We start from the raw sequence: 19,616 nt of genomic DNA, 5'->3' as shown, positions 1-19,616 counted from the left end.
TAAAAATTTAAAAATTTTTTAAAAATATTAAAAATAGGCCCCAATAGCCGGATCATGACAATACTCTTCTAGGTGGTTCCCATGCAAAAATGAAGACAGGCTTAAATGCCTACCCCTAAATACCTAAATTACTTTGATTCAAAAATATCATCAGTTGGAAGATCCACCATTCATTTAATAATAGTTTTTCAGATGGGGCGCCTAGGGGGCTCAGTGGGCTAAGCCTCTGCCTTTGGCTCAGGTCATGGTCTAAGGGTTCTGGGATCAAGCCCCACATCGGGCTCTCTGCTCAGCAGGGAGACTGCTTCCCCCTATCTCTATGCCTGCCTGTCTGCCTACTTGTGATCTCTCTCTCAAATAAATAAATAAATAAAATCTTTTTAAAAAAAAAAGGTTTTTCAGAGAAAACAGACACACAGCATTAAAATACACACCGATTACAAACTATATCTCAATTTCAGAATTGTTGAAAATGTGAAAAACATGCCTCAGAATTGAGGTAACCTGGTCATGTTGTTGTCAATGACTTATTTATTTATTCATTTTTAAAGTAAGCTCTATATCCAAGCTTGGGCTTGAACTCACAACCCTGAGATCAAGAGTCCCAACCTTCACCAACTAAGCCAGCCAGCCAACAGTCTGCCAGCCATTCAGCTACCTATTGTTGTCAGTTGTTAATGGGAATTATTGTTGTGTTAAAAAGCAATTATTTTCAATAATGATGTGCCAGTCCTCAGTTATTTATCTTACTTATTCATCATATTTTATCACTTATTTTAACCCCACCAAGTTGAAATTTGTGTTAATTCATTTAGTGGCTGAAGGTTTGCCTCCCTGAAACCCATGAGAGAAACTGCATGCTAAAAACAGGTTTGTGAATTTTATTAAGCGTGGTATCTACTGGCCTATGCATTGTTGGCCTTGTTCTACTACTTGGACCGCTGCATTGGGCATTTAATTCCCTGGGAATCAGTACCCCTTCAGAAACCTCTCCGGAAAGAGGAACCGGTGTAGAACGTGGGGCCACCCCCACGTTGAGCTTGGTCCTATTCAGAGAAGAAAGGATCTAGAGCTAGCAGGCACCGGGCTACAGCTAGCTAATGCTCTGCCCAGTGGTTCTCCTTTCCCTGGGCAGCGCAGGGGGCGGATGGTCTCTCAGCCGGAACAGCTCCGCGGTCCGCCCCCGGTCGCGGCAAGGGGTGTGGAACCGCAGCTAGACCAGCGAACCTGGCAGGAAAGGAACCACGACGTCTACAGATGCCGCGTCAGCCCAGCCCGGAAGCGCCGTGTGCGCAGGCGTGCACGGCGGCCATTACTTACTGTCTTCCGGCAGGTTGTTTTCCCGCTCTTCTCTCTCCATCTGCTGGCACCACCCTTCCATGCGGTCCCGCTCGGCCTGGAGAAGCTTCAGAAACCAGTGGCCGTCCCGGTGGCACACTGACCTTTGGACGGCCTCCAGGGGGTCTTCAGTGATGGAGTCAATCCAGGGATCCGGGGGAGGCAGAATCGAAGGGTCAAAATCCGCATCAAAGTCATCGTCGGCAGCGCAGGCGTGGTAGTGGTTTCCTGAGCCCTGAATGCTGACCGTGGAGGTGCTGGCGTCCCGGGAGAACTGTCTGGCCATTGGGCCGGGGCACGAATTGTCCTCTGTAGACTCCAGAGAGTTTTCCAGATTATCGTGGAAGTCCAGGTCGGCCTGTACTGCTGTTGTCACACTGTTGGATCGAGTGAACCTGCGGAAGCTTGGAGGAATAGAGAAAGGAGAGTTAGTTCAAGGCTGTTTCTGGAAGCAAAAGCATTGCTACTTTTCCTGGTGAGTGTGACCATAGGCAGCCTCATCCTCGCAGCCTGGGGAGGTAGGCCCTTGATGCAAACTTATCAGTTGCCTTAGCTTTAATATGCAGAACACAGATCTCTCATCTTTATTCAATGCCATATTAAAGCATATTTAGGCAGATTTTAGAAGCAGAACAATGTGTACAACTATTGAAGCTAATATTACGTCCCATATCCAACCTCCTTCTCAAGTCTGGGGTGGCTTGAATTCTGGTAGTCAGGTTGCTGAGGTGGTAAGGAAACCATTCAATTCCATCTTAGTCAGCATAATTTGCTTAGAATTCGGGGAAACAAAACCAACCCAACCTGGCCCAAGCCATTTGTAAGTCCTGCATAATCACCTTTTTTTTCCAGGGACAGCTCTTACGAAGTAAGACTTTCTGAAAGCAGACTAAAATGTTGTGAGGTTCCTCTTTTTTTTTTTTTTTAAAGATTTTATTTATTTATTTGACAGACAGAGATCACAGGTAGGCAGAGAGGCAGGCAGAGAGAGAGGAAGGGAAGCAGGCTCCCTGCTGAGCAGAGAGCCCGACATGGGGCTGGATCCCAGGACCCTGGGATCATGACCCGAGCCAAAGGCAGAGGCTTTAACCCACTGAGCCACCCAGGCGCCCCATCCATGGATGATTCGTATCAGCAACCATTATTATTTATTTCTATATCTGTTCAACTTTGTGCATTTACATGTATATTATAAATAATCAGTTCAATTAACACCTCTGGTATCTCTGATGTCCTTTCTCAAGTAGGCATGTGGCACAGTTCTCTTCACAACTGATCCCTTTGAAGTTCCCTCTCTAGGCAAAGTGCCCTGCCATCCCCAGACTAGGGGAGGAACTTACACCATTCTGACACAACAGTTTAGACAGAACTTCAGGGATCCCTTGGCAAAATCCTGTCTGAGGAGTCCAGGAAATGTGGAATGCCTTATAAATCTGTCTTTGAGGTTCCTCTTAAAATTAAAACACCTTGCCCTGGTAATGATTCTGATCGAATAGGTCATTGTTATCATTTGGCACAAAGCCTCTAGGGCAAAACAGTTCACAGTTGTAGAGTTCTCTGGTACCATTCTCCTCTGCACCTTTAATTTCTCTTCCCACAGTCCTTGTACCAAGGTAATAAAAGACAGCTTGTTCACAGATTCAGTTTGAAAATTTTATAAGGATATTCCCGTAATCCGTGTTTCTCAACCAGATGGCTCTATACATGTCTGGTTGACCCCTATAATGAAAGTTAGGGTATATGGAAGGTGGGAGGGGTGGGGAAGAACAGAGGAGTGGTGAATTCTTCCTCAGACAAAGGGCAAGAGAAAGGTGTGGGCCTGAAGTAAGTTAAAACTCACACAAAAAACTTCATTGGCTCCTACAGCAGGGAGGCAACAATGATAGAGAATGTAAGTCCACTGAAGGAGGCATCATGTGCCTGTTACTCTACTCTGTACTTTTTTTAAAAAGGTAACTAAATTCCTGATCTAATATTTTACTTATTTTTCCTTGTGAAAAAATATACATGACATAAAATGTACTATTTTAACCATATTTTTAAGGTTTGGTGGTGTTAAGTACATTCACAGTATTGTGCAACTACTACCACCACCACCCATCTCCAGAACTTTCTCATCTTTCTCAGTTCAAAGTCTGTACCCATTCAACAGTTTGTCCCCTTCCTCCCAGCCTGTGGCAGTTACCACTCTACTTTCTGTCTCTAGGGAATTTGACTTCTCTAGGTCTCTCAGAGAGGTGGCATCATGGTATTTGTCCTTTCATGATCAGCTTATTTCACCTAGTATAATGTCTTTAAGCTTCTTCCATGTTGTAGCATGTGTCAGAATTTCCTTCCTTTTTAACACTGAATAATACTCCATTTTATGTATATACCACATTTTGTTTATCCATTTGTGTGCAGATGGACATTTGGGTTGCTTCCACCTTTTGGCTATTTTGAATAATGCTTCTTTGTACATCGGTGTACAGGTATCTTGTTGAGACCCTGTCTTCCATTCTTTTTTTTTTAAGTTTTTATTTGAGACAGAGAGAACACAAGCAGGGGTGTGCGGACCGGCAGAGGGAAAAGCAGGCTCCCATTAGGGAGCCTGATGTGGGGCTCGATCCCAGGACCCTGGGATCATGACCTGAGCCAAAGGCAGATGCTTCACTGACTGAGCCACTCAGTCCCCCCCCCCAATCTTCCATTCTTTTGGGTAGAAATGCTGAAGAGAAATTACTGTATCATATGGTAATTCTATTTTTAATTTGTTGAGGGTCTACCATACTGTTTTCCATACCGGCCATACCATTTTACATTCCCATCTGCAATGCATAAATGTTTGAATTTTTCCACATTCTTGCCAACACTTATTTTTTGACTTTTTGGTAGTAACCATCCTAATGTGTATGAGGTGGTATGTTTTCTTTACTGGCTCGTTATCATGCCATGTTAAGTTGGTTGATTTTCCAGTTGATTTTCTTTTCTTTTCTTTTCTTTTTTAAGATGTTATTTATTTATTTGACCGACAGAGATCACAAGCAGGCAAAGAAGCAGGCAGAGAGAGAGAGGAAGAGGAGCAGGCCTCCTGCTGAGCAGAGAGCCCGATGCGGGGCTCGATCCCAGGACCCTGAGACCATGACCTGAGCCAAAGGCAGAGGCTTTAACCCACTGAGCCACCCAGGTGCCCCTGCCAATTGATTTTCAATTGTTTTGTATTCAATAGTGCCAGTCTTCCAGGACATTGCTCTAAACAATGTCAATACACAACATTTAATAAGCTAGATTATGTCTTTTTTCTTAATTCTCCTGGGACACTTATTAAAGCCAATTAATACTAATGCTCTAGTCCATGAAAAAGAAAAAGTAACCAGAACAATACAGGTAAGTAGTTATTTGTAAGACTGTAGGAATACTAGAAGTTACAAAAAGGTGAGAGTACAATCATCACAATAAATCCTTTTTTTTCCCCTAGAAAATAAATGTCAAGAAAAAAGGTGGCTGCACTCTTGATCTGTATTAGTTGTTAGGATGATCAAAATAATCAAATATAGTATGATTCTGGTCACTCATTTCATGAAGATAGACCAGCCAAAAAAAATCCTGGCCCATCTTATCGTTCACTCTTTTCAAGAAATTACTTTTGTTGAGGGTATTTTACCTGGTCATTTTATAAGCTCTTTAACTCTAGAATGGGCCATACAAAAAAATAAATTAATTAAAGATTTAAAAAAAGATCACACAGTATGAAAGCCATGTTACAAATGTCTTGTACCAGAGCAAAAGAAAGAACAATTTTGCTAATGTTATTCTTCCAATAGCCCCTTACTGCTTGGCTGCAGTAGGCCTTTCCTGTGTCCTTCTTATTCTTGGCCCACCCCCCTCCAAATGTTAAATGTCATCTTCTGAAGCTCAGCTTTCTTTCCAGACACATATGTGTGAATTGGATGACTCTCCCTGCAACAGTTGACATTTTGGCTGTTCTACTAACACAAAATCTCAACTATGAAAACACTAGGCTTCACTCTCCAAGATCATATATTGCCAGGGGCATTACATATTCCAGACTGAAAGGCGTGCCTTATTTTCAATCTCAGTGAACTTGCCAGAGATAGAGTCTGTTCCACACACAAAACAGAGTGACCTCTCCTGGGCCTCTGTTTTTACCTACGCAAAACTGTACCACCAGCATTCCTGACAGAGGGCTCCTGGCTATGAATCTTGTAAAGTATCCACCTTCTTAAGAAAAATTACTTGGCAGTAGATTAATAGAAGTTTGCAGTTTAGTCACCCAGAAAGAAATAAAAGTTAAGTACAATTAAAAAGGTTTGGGATTAAAAGCGGTGCCTTTGAACTCAGGCAGCCCTGTCCAGGCTGCGCTGTTTCTCTCAATTAAGTTCCTTAAGCAAGTGCTTTCTTCCACCCAGAGCTTTCAAAGAATGTTCTGCTCTACAAAACGCATTATGTCTTTCAAGTGCAAAGTTCCCTCTGAGTGAAGAGTACAATCAAGTTGTTATTGCTATTTTAAAACTTTGATAGGAACACAAAAGGAATCATTGGATTGCTTTCTGTATTTTTAAAAAGAATAGATCAGTTGCTGGTAGATGGTATAAACCTATAAGCTGAACCCAGTGGCTTGCCATTTCCAAACCCACAATCCCCAGGGTTGAAGCTTCTTTGGTACTTCATGCCCTGAAGGCACAATGGGTAATAATTACAACTTCTGAAAAGGACAGGCCAATATTCTGGCCTAAGGAGCAGAAAACCATGAAACTAAAGACTGGATCAACCAGTATGGGACACCATACCCTTTCTATTTTGAACAGCAAGAGGAGAGTCATTTGGTAGCATTCACCTCTGCTGTTGCTTTATGCTTCTGTTTTGTTTTGTTTTAATTTAAAATTTCATTTTGTGTAGGCTCTGTGCCCAATGTGGGGCTTGAACTCACGGCCCTGAGATTAAGAGTTGCATGCTCTACCAAGTGAGCCAGCTACGTGCCCCATGTGCCTCTTCTGTGAAACAAGTTTGTATGTGTAATTAGAGGATTTTCAGCCCCCCTCACGCATCCCTCCACGACTTTTCTGTAGAGGGCATTACAAATCAACACATAGATGGTTAATCACAGAGGCCCTTCTCTTTCCCCCTGTCTGATGAGGCTGCATTTAAACAAAGTTAAGGCATGAGCAAAAAAACCGAAGTGCAGTCAGTATGTTTAGAATGTCCATGCTTTGGCTTTACAAGGCATTCAGCTGTGTGAGACCCAAGGCATAAACTTATCTCGAGGAGATGAAATCGGTCATTCTGTTACTGAACCCTCTAGCCCCTGGTTATCTTCTTCATCCCTCTTATTCACGTAATAATGGTTGCTTTTCAGGGCTAACAGTGGTTTCAAAGGGAGAAACACTAGTTCTGTGCAGTGCTCTTTTTCTTTGTAGGAGGCTTTAGACATTCTTCAGTAAGCCTGCTGTCAAGGCTGACTAGATGTGGGATCTGAAAATGCTACTCTTCAAAAAGTGCAACCATCTGGGTATTTTATGAAATGGCACCCTTTAACTGATGCAAAAACCCAAGACATTTCATTATATAAAAGATAGATCAAAAGCAAGGTGTGGGGGTGAGAGGAGATTGAGATCCAGAATGAAAACTTTCTAAAAAAGAGATTCTCTTGTTCTGGTCAGATTAGCTTCGCAGTTAGAATAATGAATGGAGGAACCTAGGTGGGATGCAACCTTGGTCCCAAATGCAGGGGGAAGGGGCTCTCCTGCTCCCCATTCCTATATAGTCAGCACTGTCCTCGCAACAGATTGTAAAATGACCTCCAAACAAGCTTCCACTCATTATTCAAAAGCCATCAAGTTCATCCTTCTTTTACCTGAAGATCTCTTTAAGCAAAGGAAAAAGGAATAAAATTTCTACATAAAGACTCTGTTCTAGGTAATTGTAATGCAATTGCCAGTTAAAGAAAGGGAAGGAGCAGACATTGATGACAGTGGGCTTGTTCTCCTTAGATCCCTTAGGAGAGGGCCCGGCACGTTGCCAGCCTTCCTCAGGCCCTCTGGGTAGGTTCTAGTATCCTTGATGGGGTATCACTATAGGAATCTTGGTTAGGAGTCTCAACAAAACATCTTTGAACTGACAGCGACCCGCAACCAGAGCATTAGGTCCTCCTTGACTGTTGACCCCAGGTAACTAACAAAAGCCTGAGAGGTCTCACCTATAATTCATTTTTATTGTCTTATTTTGGGGTCAAATGGAGGCCAGAGGCTTGTGAGTTGGAAGATCATTATTCTTTTGCAAACTAAGTCATCTGTAAAAAACATGTGAAAAGGAAGAAAGAAAGAGAGAGAGGGAGGGAGAGAAGCTGGAGAGACAGAAGTAAGGATGGAAGGAAAGAGGGTGGGAGAGAGATGAAAGTAGAGAGAGGGAAGGGGACAGAGAGAAGAAAAAAGGAAAGGAGGAAGGAAAGGAGGAAAAAATGTATGAGGCATATCAGAAATTATACCAAGTTTCAGGCTTTTACAGTTTGAAATGCATGAATGCCACATCTTTAAAACTCAGGTGTATTGTAAGGATTATTTGGCTAGGTCATGGTATTGTTAACTTGGCAAAGAAAAGAAGTTATTTGCCAAATGTAATATTGAGGGTGGGTCCTAGGCTATGCAGTACTCCAAGAAAGCTGTAAGGAGTGGGAATTGATCCAAAGCTTCCAAGGTTGGCAAAGGAGGGATGTTTTTGACTGCCAATGGTCTTTCTAACTCTGTGGTCCCTGAACTGGCTGACAGAAGTTGTCTCAATTTTGGTTGCTGCTGCTGCTTTTTCTCTTTTAAAGATTTTATTTATTTATTTATTTCACAGAGAGAGTTAGTTCACAGAGTGAGTTAGTAGGCAGAGAGGCAGGCAGAGAGGGGGGAAGCAGGCTCCCTGCTGAGCACAGAGCCAGATATGGGGCTGGATCCCAGGATCCTGAGATCATAACCTGAGCCGTAGGCAGAGGCGTAACACACTGAGCCACCCAGGTGCCCCTCAATTTTGGCTTCTTGTTTTCACATCCTACTTAGTTGAAAAGGCACAACTCACTACAAGCCCAAATGTTTATGTATTTAAGTCATTTACGATCAGAAAAAAGATCTCTTATAGTAGTTGATGTTATGCTAAAAGAGAAAACAATGCTAGCTTTGCACATGCTTGTTATGCCAAGTTATAAAGCCCTGAGCTTTAATGTGTGAAGCAAGGAAAAATTTTAAAACTTAGAATTTTTTGGAAATAGAGATAATGTTTGTGAAAAAACAAGAGTCTAATTATCCTTATTCACAGAGGCATTTATTTCTAGAAATGGGGAGCAACCTTGATAATAGCTTGAAGGGGCCTTCAGCACCTATGACTCTGGTGTGTGCATTCACAAACCTGCCGAAATGGCAGGTGTCATTCACAACTACATTTTGACACCAGCGTTTTTCCCCCTTAGTGTTAAAAGTGTCCCAACACTTTAGCATTAAAGGGTCCTAATAGAGTATTTATCAACATTTAGCACATGGGGTAAGAAACCTGTGCACAGCTGGGGTATCTTTGTTCCTCTTGGAAAAAAAACCACATCTTTAAAAAATAAGACAAAATATTGACTCTTTTGATATACAAAGCAGAAAACCTTCATCATGAGCAGACATATACGATAAGGAAGGTTAAAAGAAGTCTTTTAGGGACACCTGGGTGGCTCAGTGGTTTAGACCTCTCCCTTTGGCTCAGGTTATGATCTCAGGGTCCTGGGATCCAGCCCAGTATTGGGCTCTCTGCTCAGCAGGGAGCCTGCTCCCCACCCCCACTCTCTCTGCCTGCCTCTCTGCCTACTTGTGATCGATCTCTCTCTGTCGAATAAATAAATAAATAAATATATATATATATATATATATTTTTAAAGATTTTATTTATTTATTTGACAGAGATCACAAGTAGGCAGAGAGGCAGGCAGAGAGAGAGAGGAAGGGAAGCAGGCTACCCGCTGAGAAGAGAGCCCGATGCGGGGCTCGATTCCAGGACCCTGGGATCATGACCTGAGCTGAAGGCAGAGGCTTTAACCCACTGAGCCACCCAGGTGTCCCAATAAATAAATAATTAAAAAAAAAAAGTCTTAAGAGGAAGAAAAATGACGTTAGGTAGAAATATGGATCTACACAAAGAAATGAAGAACACTGGAAATCATAACTTTGTGGATGAATAGGACTTTTTTCCCTTTCATTTAAATCATTTAACTAATTAATTAATTTAAAATTTTATTTTTAAATAATCTTTACATCAAACATGGAGCTCAAACTCAGGACCCTGAGATCAAGAGTCGCATGCTCTTCTGACTAAGCCAGTCAGGTGCCTCTGTTTAAATCATTTTTTTTTTAAAGATTTTATTTATATATTTGACAGACAGAGAGGGAACACAAGCAGCGGGAGTGGGAGAGGGAGAAGCAAGCCTCCCACAGAGCAGGGAGCCCAACACACGGCTTGATCCCAGGATCCTGGGATCATAACCTGAGCCAAAGGCAGATGGTTAACAACTGAGCCACCCAGGTGCCCCTATTTAAATCATTTTAAAGGTAATTGACTTTTAAAGCAAACATACTAATACTATATTTTGGATCTTTAATATGCATAGAAATAAAATGTTTGATAACAGTAGCCAATTCTGGGTAGTAGAGGGATGGAAACAGTAAGTTTTTTACATATGAAATGATCTAATTTCAATGTAGGTATAATATAATTAAAGATATACATTATAATCCCTGTTGCAACTATTAAAAATACAATGAAGAGTTATAGCTAATAAGACAATAAAGGGACTAAAATAGAATCATAAAAAGATAATCCAAAGGAAGCTAGAAAAAATAAAAAAATAGGACAAAGAGGAGATACAAATAACAAACAAATACAAACTGGCAGCTTAAACCCAAACACATCAACAATTACATTAAATGTAAGTGGTCTAAGTGTCCCAATTAAAAGGAAGAGGTTGTATGATTGGGTTAAAAAGCAAGACCAACTATATGCTACCCATAAAAAGATATTTTAAATATAAAGACATAAATAATTTAAAAGTGAAAGAATGAAAAAGGCTACCTCGTGCTTACACTAATGAAAAGAAAGTTCAGGGGCACCTGGCTAGCTGAGTTGGTGGAGTATGTGATGCTTGATTTTGGAGTCATGAGGTCAAGCCCCACGTTGGGCATAGAGCTTACTTAAAAAAAAAGAAAGAAAAAAGAAAGCTTAATTGGCTCTCTTAATATCATACAAGGTAGATTTCATAACAAAAAATCTTAGGGAGAAGTAGGGATTTCATAATCATAAAGGGGCCAATTCATGAAGAGGACATAACAATCTTAGATGTTTGTGCACCTAATAAGAAAGCTTCAAAATGGATGAAGCAGAAGTTGATAGAACAATAAGGAAAAATAGATAAATTCATAATTATAGTCAAAGGCTTCAACATTGCTTTCTCAATAACTGATAGAATATATAGACAGAAGATCAGAAATTTATAGAGTTAAAAAAAAAAAGAAATTTATAGAGTAATTAAAAAACTAACCTGACTTAATTGGCCTTTATAGAACAGTCCATTCACAAATAGCAGAATATACCTTTTTTTTCAAGTTGCACACAGACTATTTAGCAAGATAGACAGTATATTGGGCCATAGAACAAATCTCAATGAATTTTAAAGGATTCAAGACATTAAGTATGGTGTCTGGCCATAATGGAATTAAATAGAAATCAATAACTAAATGATGTTTACCAAGTCCCAAAATATTTGTGAGCTAGATAACATATAGACTATGGGTTAAAGAAAAAAAGGAGATTAGGAAGTATTTTGAACTGAATGAAAATGAAAGCACAATAATCAGAATTTGTGGGATGTGGTTTTAACAGTACTTAAAGGGACATTTATAGCATTAGACACCAATAGTACAGAAAAATAAAGGTCTCCATTCAATCTTCAGCTGCTACTTTAAGAAATTAAAAAATAAAGCAAATGCAATCTGTAGTAAATAGAATAAAAGAAATGAAAAGATAAGAGCAAAAAAAATCAATGAAATAGAAAACAGGAAAACAGAAATATCAGTGAAATCAAAGCTTTTTCTTTTAAAAAAATTGATAAATTTAGTAATCCTCTAGCTAGGCTGATGAGGAAAAGAAAGAAAAGACATACATTGCCAATATCAGAAATGAGACAGGTGACATCACTACAGATTCTATAGCTATTAAAATTGTTTGAAAGGAATATTATGAACAACTTTATGCCAATAAATTGGATAACTTAGATGAAATAGACAAATTCTTGAGAGACGAACTACTAGGGATCAAGTAAGAAGAAATCAATTACTTAAATAGCCTTATACCTATTAAAGGAATTAAATTTTTAGTAAAAAAAACTTTCCCACAAAGTAAACTCCAGAGCCACACAGTTTCACTGGCTAACTCAATTAAATATCTAATGAAAAATGAGAATAATTCACACAAACACTTTTAGGAGATTGAGGAGGAAAAATACCTCCTAAATCTTTCTATTAGGGTAGCCTTACTCTAACACTAAAGACAACAAAGACAATACAAGAAAACTACAGAACAATATTTCTCATGAATACAGATACAAATATTAGCAAATCAAATCCAAAAACATATAAGAAGGATTATACATGATGACCAAATTGAGCTTATCCCAGGAATACAAAGTTGGGTTGACATTAAAAAATCAGTTAATGTCAGACAACTGAATAAATATCCACATGTAAAAGAATGAAGCTGAATCCCTACCTCACACCACACAGAAAAGTTAGCTCAAAATAGGTCAAAAGCCTTAATTTAGGAGTTAAAACTATGTAAATCTTAAAGGAAAACATAGGGGCAAATCTGCATTATTTTGGCTTTGGCAGTGGTTTCTTAAATATGACATTGAAAGCTTAAGTGATGAGAAAAATTGGACTTCATCAAAATTAAAAATTTTGTGCATCAAAAACCACTATCAATAAGGTAAAAAGACAACCCAAAGAAGGGGAGAAAATATTTGTAAATCACATATCTGATAGTGGTCTGGTATCCAAAATATATAAAGAACACATACAGCACTCATCAAGAAAAACAACCTAATATTAAAAATGGGCAAAATTTGGGGCACCTGTGTGGCTCAGTTGGTTAAGCGTCTGACTCTTGATTTCAGCTAAGGTGATGATCTCAGGGTCATGAGATGGAGCCCTGCATCAGGCTCTGCACTCAGCACGGAGTCTGCTTGTTTCTATCCCTCTCCTCCTCCCCCTGGCTCACATGTTCTTGCTCTCTCTCTCTCAAATAAACAAAATCTCTCAAAAAAAATTAATTAAAAATGGGCAAAAGACTTGAATAGGTGTATCTCCAAAGAGATAAATGGCCAATAAGCTTATGAAAAGATGATCAACATCAGTAATCATTAGGGAAATGCAAATATAAGCCATAATGAGATACCACTTCTTATCCGCTAGGATGGTCATAATTTTTAAAAATGGAAAATAACAAGTGTTGGCCAAAATGTGGAGAAATTGGAATGCTCATCACTGTTGGTGGGAATGTAAAATGGTATAATTGCTGTGGAATATAATTTGGTGCTTCCTCAAAAGGGAATCCTAAACATAGAATTACCATGTGACCCAGCAATTCTACTTCTAGGTAAATACCAAAAAGAATTAAAAACAGATGGTCAAACAAAAACTTGTACACAAATGTTTGTAGTAGCTATATTCTTAATAGCCAAAAGAGAAAACATGGCCATGAACAGATGAATGAACAATGTAATATAACCATATAATGGCTATTCAGCCATAAAAAATAATGAAATACTGATACATGCTACAACATGGATGAACCTCAAACCAGACACAAAAGGCCACATATTGTATGATTCCACTTATAAGAAATATCCAGTAGGCAAATCCATAAAGACAGAAAACAGATTAGCAGTTTCAAAAGGCTGGGAGGTAGGGTGAATAGACAGTGACTGCTTAATGGTTATCAGATTTTTGTTTGAAGTGATGAAAATATTTTGGAGCTAGATAGTGGTAATGGTTGTACAACATTGCAAATGACTTAATGCCACTGAATTGTACATGTAAAATGGTTAAAATGGTAATATTTGTTTTATATGTATTTTACCATAATTTAAAAAATCAGTCAAGGGACACCTGGGTGGCTCGATTGGTTAAACGTCTGCCTTTGGCTCAGGTCGTTATCCCAGCGTCCTGTGATCAAGCCCCGAATTGGGCTTTCTGCTCAGTGGGGAGCCTTCTTCTCCCTCTCCCTCTCCCCCTGCTTATGTTCTCTCACTCTCTCTCTTTCTCAAATAAATAAATAAAATATTTTTAAAAAATTAATGCAATTCATTATATTCATAGTTTAAAATGAAAAACCTTGTAATATCTCTTTAGTTACCAAAAAAAAAAAAAAAAAAAAAAAATTGACAAAAATCCAACATCCATTCCTGATCATAATTCTCAACAAACTAGACGTAGAGAGGAACTTCCTCTATTCAGTAAAGGGCTTCTACAAAAACCATGAAGCTCACATAATATTTAATGATGAAAGATTGAATATGTTTACAAAAGATCAGAAGTAAGGCAAGGGTGACAATACTCATGACTTTTATTCAAAATTATATTGGAGTTTTTAGCCAGTGTAATAAAACAAGAAAAAGGATGCATCCAGATGAAAAGAAATAAATCTGCCCTTTTTTGTAGATAACTTGGTAGTCTAGAATATCACATGGACTCTACAAAAAAGACACTGAAACTAGTAGGCTGGTTTAAGAACGTTACAGGATAGAAGATCAACACACACAAATCAATGGTATTTCTATGATGTAACAATAGACAGTTGGTAAGTAAAGTAAAAAATACCATTTATAGGATCAGGGACAAAAAGAAGTATCTATGGGCAAATCTGACAAAATATGTGCAAGACATTTACACCATAAATTACATAATATTGCTAAATAACAGAAGAGAGGGGGTGGCTTTTGGTTAAGTATCCAATTCTTGGTTTTGGCTCAGGTTATGATCTCAGGGTTGTGAGATTGAGCTCAGTGGGGAGTCTGCTTCTTTCTCTCTCCCTCTGCCCCTCCCCCTGCTCACATGCTCTCTCTTTCTCTCAAATAAATAATTCTTTTAAAATAAACAAACAGGGGGCACCTGAGTGGCTCAGTGGGTTAAAGCCTCTGCCTTCAGCTCTGGTCATGATCCCGGGGGCTCGATCCCAAGAGCCCAAGCCCCACATCGGGTTCTCCGCTTGGCAGGGAGCCTGCTTCCCCCCACCTCTCTCTGCCTGCCTCTCTGCCTACTTGTGATCTCTGTCTGTCAAATAAATAAATAAAATCTTTTAAAATAAACAAACGAATGAAGAAAGATTGTTAAGATGTGAAATCTTATGTGATGTGTAGATTCAATGCAGTGCCAATCAAAATCTGGTAGGTGTTTAATGGATATTAACAACAAACTCTTTCTAAAACTCATTATGGAAAGGCAGAGGACCTAGAATTGCAAGGAAAAAAAAAACTGACAAAAAGGAATTGGAGGACATACAATATCTAACTTCAAGACTTACTCTAAAGCTACAATAGTTAGAATAGTGTAGTATTTGGCATGAAGATAGGCAATTAGATCAATGGAACAGCATGAAGAATGCAAAAACCAGTCCATATACATATATCAGTAAATATTTTAAAAGGATATTCTATCTTTAAAAAATTCTAGAAAATGCACACAAGTGTCAGCAAGTGGGGAAAGGGGTAGGGGAGAAGAGGTGGGAGGGCAGGAGGGGCTGACTGTGTAGGGGTAAGTGGAAACCTTTGGAGGTGGTGGATGTGTTCTTTATTTCGATGGTGGTAATAGTTCCATTATTTATATACATACATACACATATATATATTTCTGATAAATACATACAAATTTATCAAATTATATAATTTATATGTATAGTTTATTATATGTCAGTTGCAATAAAGCTGTTAAAACAATGAGGGATTTGAAGAGGACAGGTATCTGTGCACTCAAATGCCTCCCTCTGAGAATTAAGTGGTGCAGATTTTTCAGGAGCTATTTGCAAATGGGTATCAAGAACATTAAAAAAAATATTTGAATTCTTAAGCCCAGAAATCAAATAATCTGAAATAGCAAAAATATAGAGTGCACAAAGATATTTATCACAATACTATATATCACTATTTTGATCAGTCACTTTTGATTTTTAGCGAAGTTATACATGCACACAATTTTAAAATATCAAGTGGTTCTGTAAGGCTAGCATGAAAAATAGTAATTCCTAGTCCACTGATGTAGTAATTTTCTGTTCTGCTGACAGCCACTTTTAAATACTACTTCTAAATAACAAACATTACTATTTGTTAATAATTTAGTTTTTGTCTTTAGGAAAGATGAACCTTTAGATTTCTCTCACCTCATCTTCATTCACTCCTCCTCATCATTCTCTCTCTGTCTCCGTCTCTGTCCCTGTGTGTCTGTCTGTCTGTGTGTCCATCTGTCTGTCTCTGTCTCTGCGCACGCGCTCTCTCTCTCTTTCTCTCTCTCTCTCTCTCTCTCTCTCTCACACACACACACACGCGCGCGCACTTCTGGTCTGGTCTAGTATTTTTTTCCATTCTCCTGATATAGTTACATTGTAAATTTGAATCAATATTCAGAACTTGCTTTTTATGACTACATTATTATGAGCAGGAAATGTATATCCAGCTGACTGTGTGTTACCAATTGTGCACTTCTCCCTCAACAAATTCAGATGTGGAAGCCCTAACCTCTGGTAACTCAGAATGTGACTGTTTTTGGAGACTGGACTTTAAAGAGGTAATTAAAATAAAATTACATGAGTGGGCCCTAATCCAATGAGACGGATACCCCTATAAGAAGAGGAAATTGGGACACAGACAGGAAGAGAAAAACTTCTGAAGACACAGGGAGAAGACAGTTGTCTATAAGCCAAAAGCCGAAGAAGAAACCAACCCTACCAACACCTTGATCTTGGACTTCTAGCTTCCAGAACTGTGAGGAAATAAATTTCTGCTGTTTAAGGCACCCGGTCAGTGATGCTTCGCTATAGAAGCCCTAGCAAACTAGTATGCCATATTATATTCTACATTCTACACATTTTTCCCTTTTAGAAATTTGCTTAATTTTTTATGTACTTAACACTCAATTCTCAAAATTCTCCCAGATGTGTAGTTTCCTCTGCATGCACTGAAACAAATACATAGTTATGCTACAAGTCTTCTTGAATTAATCTTTCACAGAGCTTCTGACCTGCTCCATCACAGCTGGTCACTCTCTAGACCTGCTGCACAACTGTTGTCTGGAGATTTCTCTTCTCCATCATCTTGAGGCCTCCCTTCCACCCTTTCTTGAGTTGGATTACTTGTTTCATGGATTACTTCTTTGCTTTTCCCCTTTTGTACTTCCTAGAAATTTCTTCAATTTATCTTCCAGCTCTTCTGTTTTGCTATTAAGTTTTTAATTTCTAAGAGCACTTTTTTCTTCCCACCCCACCACCCCCTCCCCCTCCCAAGGGGATAAGATGCTCTGTAAGAAACCGTATCAATTTTCTTTTTCTTTTTTAAAAAGATTTATTTATTTGAGAGAGAGAGAGATAACATGAGCAGGGGAGGAGCAGAGGGAGAGGGACAAGCAAACTCCATACTGAGCTCAGAGCCCCATGTGGGGTTTGATCTACAACCCTGAGATTATGACCTGAGCCAAAATTGAGAGTCCAATATTTAACAGACTGGGGCTGCCAGACACCCCAGAGACCATATCAATTTTCACTTCTTTTTTTTTTTTTTAAGATTTTATTTATTTGACAGATAGAGATCACAAGTAGGCACAGAGGCAGGCAGAAAGAGAGAGGGGGAAGCAGGCTCCCTGCTGAGCAGAGAGCCTGATGCTTGACTTTATCCCAGGACTCTGGGATCATGACCTGAGCTGAAAGCAGAGGCTTTAACCCACTGAGCCACCCAGGCGCCCCTCAGTTTTCACTTCTGTCATGGAATTTTCCTTGCCCACGTGTCCCTTCTTTTCTTTTAAAAATACTTTTAAATTTTCTGAACATTCCTTAAAACTTTTGGTTCTTTTCTTACAACTCTGATCTGAGTTTGCTGATTTTAGCTGTCTGCGCATGCTTGGAAGGCACAGTAAAAGCCTCCTCAGAAGTCTCTACTGTAGGGAGGAGCTTACCCCCTGTGATCCTCATTGTAGGTTATCTTACTGGGCTCTCACCTTACAAAATCTCTGATGTCAGTGTGTCCTTGGGTCTTTGGACTCACACCGGTCAGTTCCCCCACAATAGATTGTTTCATACTTCTGTTTAGAGGGAATAAATCTGGCTGCCAGGATTCTGGAAGCAGTATGAGCATAAGGAGGCTTAGGGCAGGGTGCTTTAGCATTCTGTTTGTTAATTTTCACTTATCTTCCTATTTTCAGGCTCATAAGGGTGCCCTCAACTGTGTTGCTGTCCTCCAGCTCTGAGATCCTTTGCTTTAGCAGCTGAACAAAAGAAACTTCCAGTCTTCTGCCAGAGTGGGGAAGGGCTGTCACTGGGCTCTGCAGGTATAAAGAGTTCTTAGCTCCTTCATTCCTACTTCTCAGAGCTCCCAGTGCTGATAGGCCCCATGCCTTTTGTGGGTTCTGAAGTTTAAATTGAATTGCATCTTCGGTTTTTGCATCACTGGCTTTAGACTCTGCTTTTTCTGGTCAGTTGAGTCAGCATCACTTGTCTATCTGCCTTCCAGTTTCCAGAATGTCACTGTCCTTTTTCTCTCTCCTGTTCTCATCATCCTTGGCAATTAATGCCCAAAGAAGCAAAAAATCCTTTTACTGCCATTTAGTTTCAGAAGGCCTCAAAGATGGTTTATGTAATTTTTTCACTGTTTTTAACCAGAAGTCAATCTAGAAATAATGGAGATATTTAACAGTGGGAGACAGGGGAAGCAAATTATGGTTCATACTTATTCTTGAATATTGTATAACCATCAAAAGAATTATCTGTTGTGAATTTTTTGTGATGAGAAAACTTTTGTTATAACAGTTGATTTTATTTTTATTTTTGTGTAAAGTTTTGCTTTTTTTTTTTTTTTTTTTCTTTAGTAATCTCTATACCCGATGTGGGACTCAAACTCATGATCACAAGATCAAGAGTCACATCCTTTTCTGACTGAGCCAGCCAGGTATCCCAAATTATTACTAAATTTTATTTTATTTTCTTGAATACTTTATTTATTTATTTGGGATGGAGAGAGGAGAGAGAAAACACAAGCAGGGGTGGAGTGGCAGAGGAGGGGGAGAGGGAGAGGGAGAGGGAGAAGACTCTTTGCTGAGTAGGGAGCCTGACTGGGATGCTGAGATCATGGCCTGAGCTGAAGGCAGCTGCCTAACCGATTAAGCCACCCAGGCACCCCACTAAATTTTATAACATAGAACAATTTTAGTAACTTAAAATGTTTATGGAAAAAGTATGGGTAAAAAGTATACCCCTTTATTAATTCATGGTTAATGAGTGAAATTATGGGGAATTTTACTTCTATAATTTATAAATTTTCATGATGTATAAATAGTATCTTACTTTTTAATCATTAATTAGATTTAATAATACATAATTATGGAAATGATAGATGATACTTAAGACACACATACACACAGTTTTTTCATTGTTCAAAAATCCCATCAGAGAGGTATAAACTGCCCACATACTGCTTTGTTTTCCTCCATGTAAATTTACATACCACTCTTATAATGAAAATAAATATATTCTTCCTCTTTTTGTATCCACTGTTAGAGTTTTAGAGTCATTAGTGGGATCATGTAAGAAAGTCTTAAAAAAAAAAAACAAAAACCTTGTATGAACCATGGTTAATACTCTATTATTACTTGGAAGGACAGGGGAAATCCGTGGGAGCCCCTTTGCTTTCTCACTGTAGTAAATAGGAAGGATTGGTTTACTGGATTTGCTAATTATTAGCTCAAAAGACAAGAAGACCTCATGCAAATTCCTAGGGGAGCAGTCAGAAGGATGAGATGGGGACAGGATGCTAGGAGGCATTGGGGTACAGAGCAGAGGCAGAGCAGGAGGTGTTGCCAAGATTTGCTGGATTTGCTTGAGATCATTCAGTCCCTCATAACAACAAATACTGTATGCTGTGTGGATCCTATCCTACAGGGCGGCTAGCTGATCCTTGAAACAGGAGTTGGGGAAAGAACTAATGTTTGATGGAGGTGAAGAATTTCTTCCCTGGC

The 19,616-nt window shown here is 39.2% G+C and overlaps 1 protein-coding gene across 6 annotated transcripts in view; it reads right to left on the bottom strand.

The window, feature by feature from the left end:
• LOC111142569 (DLG associated protein 1) overlaps nucleotides 1-19,616 on the bottom strand; it is a 328,275-nt gene that overhangs the window by 24,476 nt on the left and 284,183 nt on the right. For all 6 annotated transcript variants that reach the window (XM_022495839.1, XM_022495840.1, XM_022495842.1 and 3 more), the window contains one exon: nucleotides 1,321-1,742. In XM_022495839.1, the coding sequence (XP_022351547.1) occupies nucleotides 1,321-1,742 (422 nt within the window). The remainder of the gene's footprint in view (nucleotides 1-1,320; nucleotides 1,743-19,616) is intronic.

This window comes from Enhydra lutris, unplaced genomic scaffold (genome assembly GCF_002288905.1).
Source record: "Enhydra lutris kenyoni isolate GAN:26980312 unplaced genomic scaffold, ASM228890v2 scaffoldscaffold8, whole genome shotgun sequence".
NCBI lineage: Eukaryota > Metazoa > Chordata > Mammalia > Carnivora > Mustelidae > Enhydra > Enhydra lutris.
This window is presented reverse-complemented; position numbering and strand designations above follow the sequence as displayed.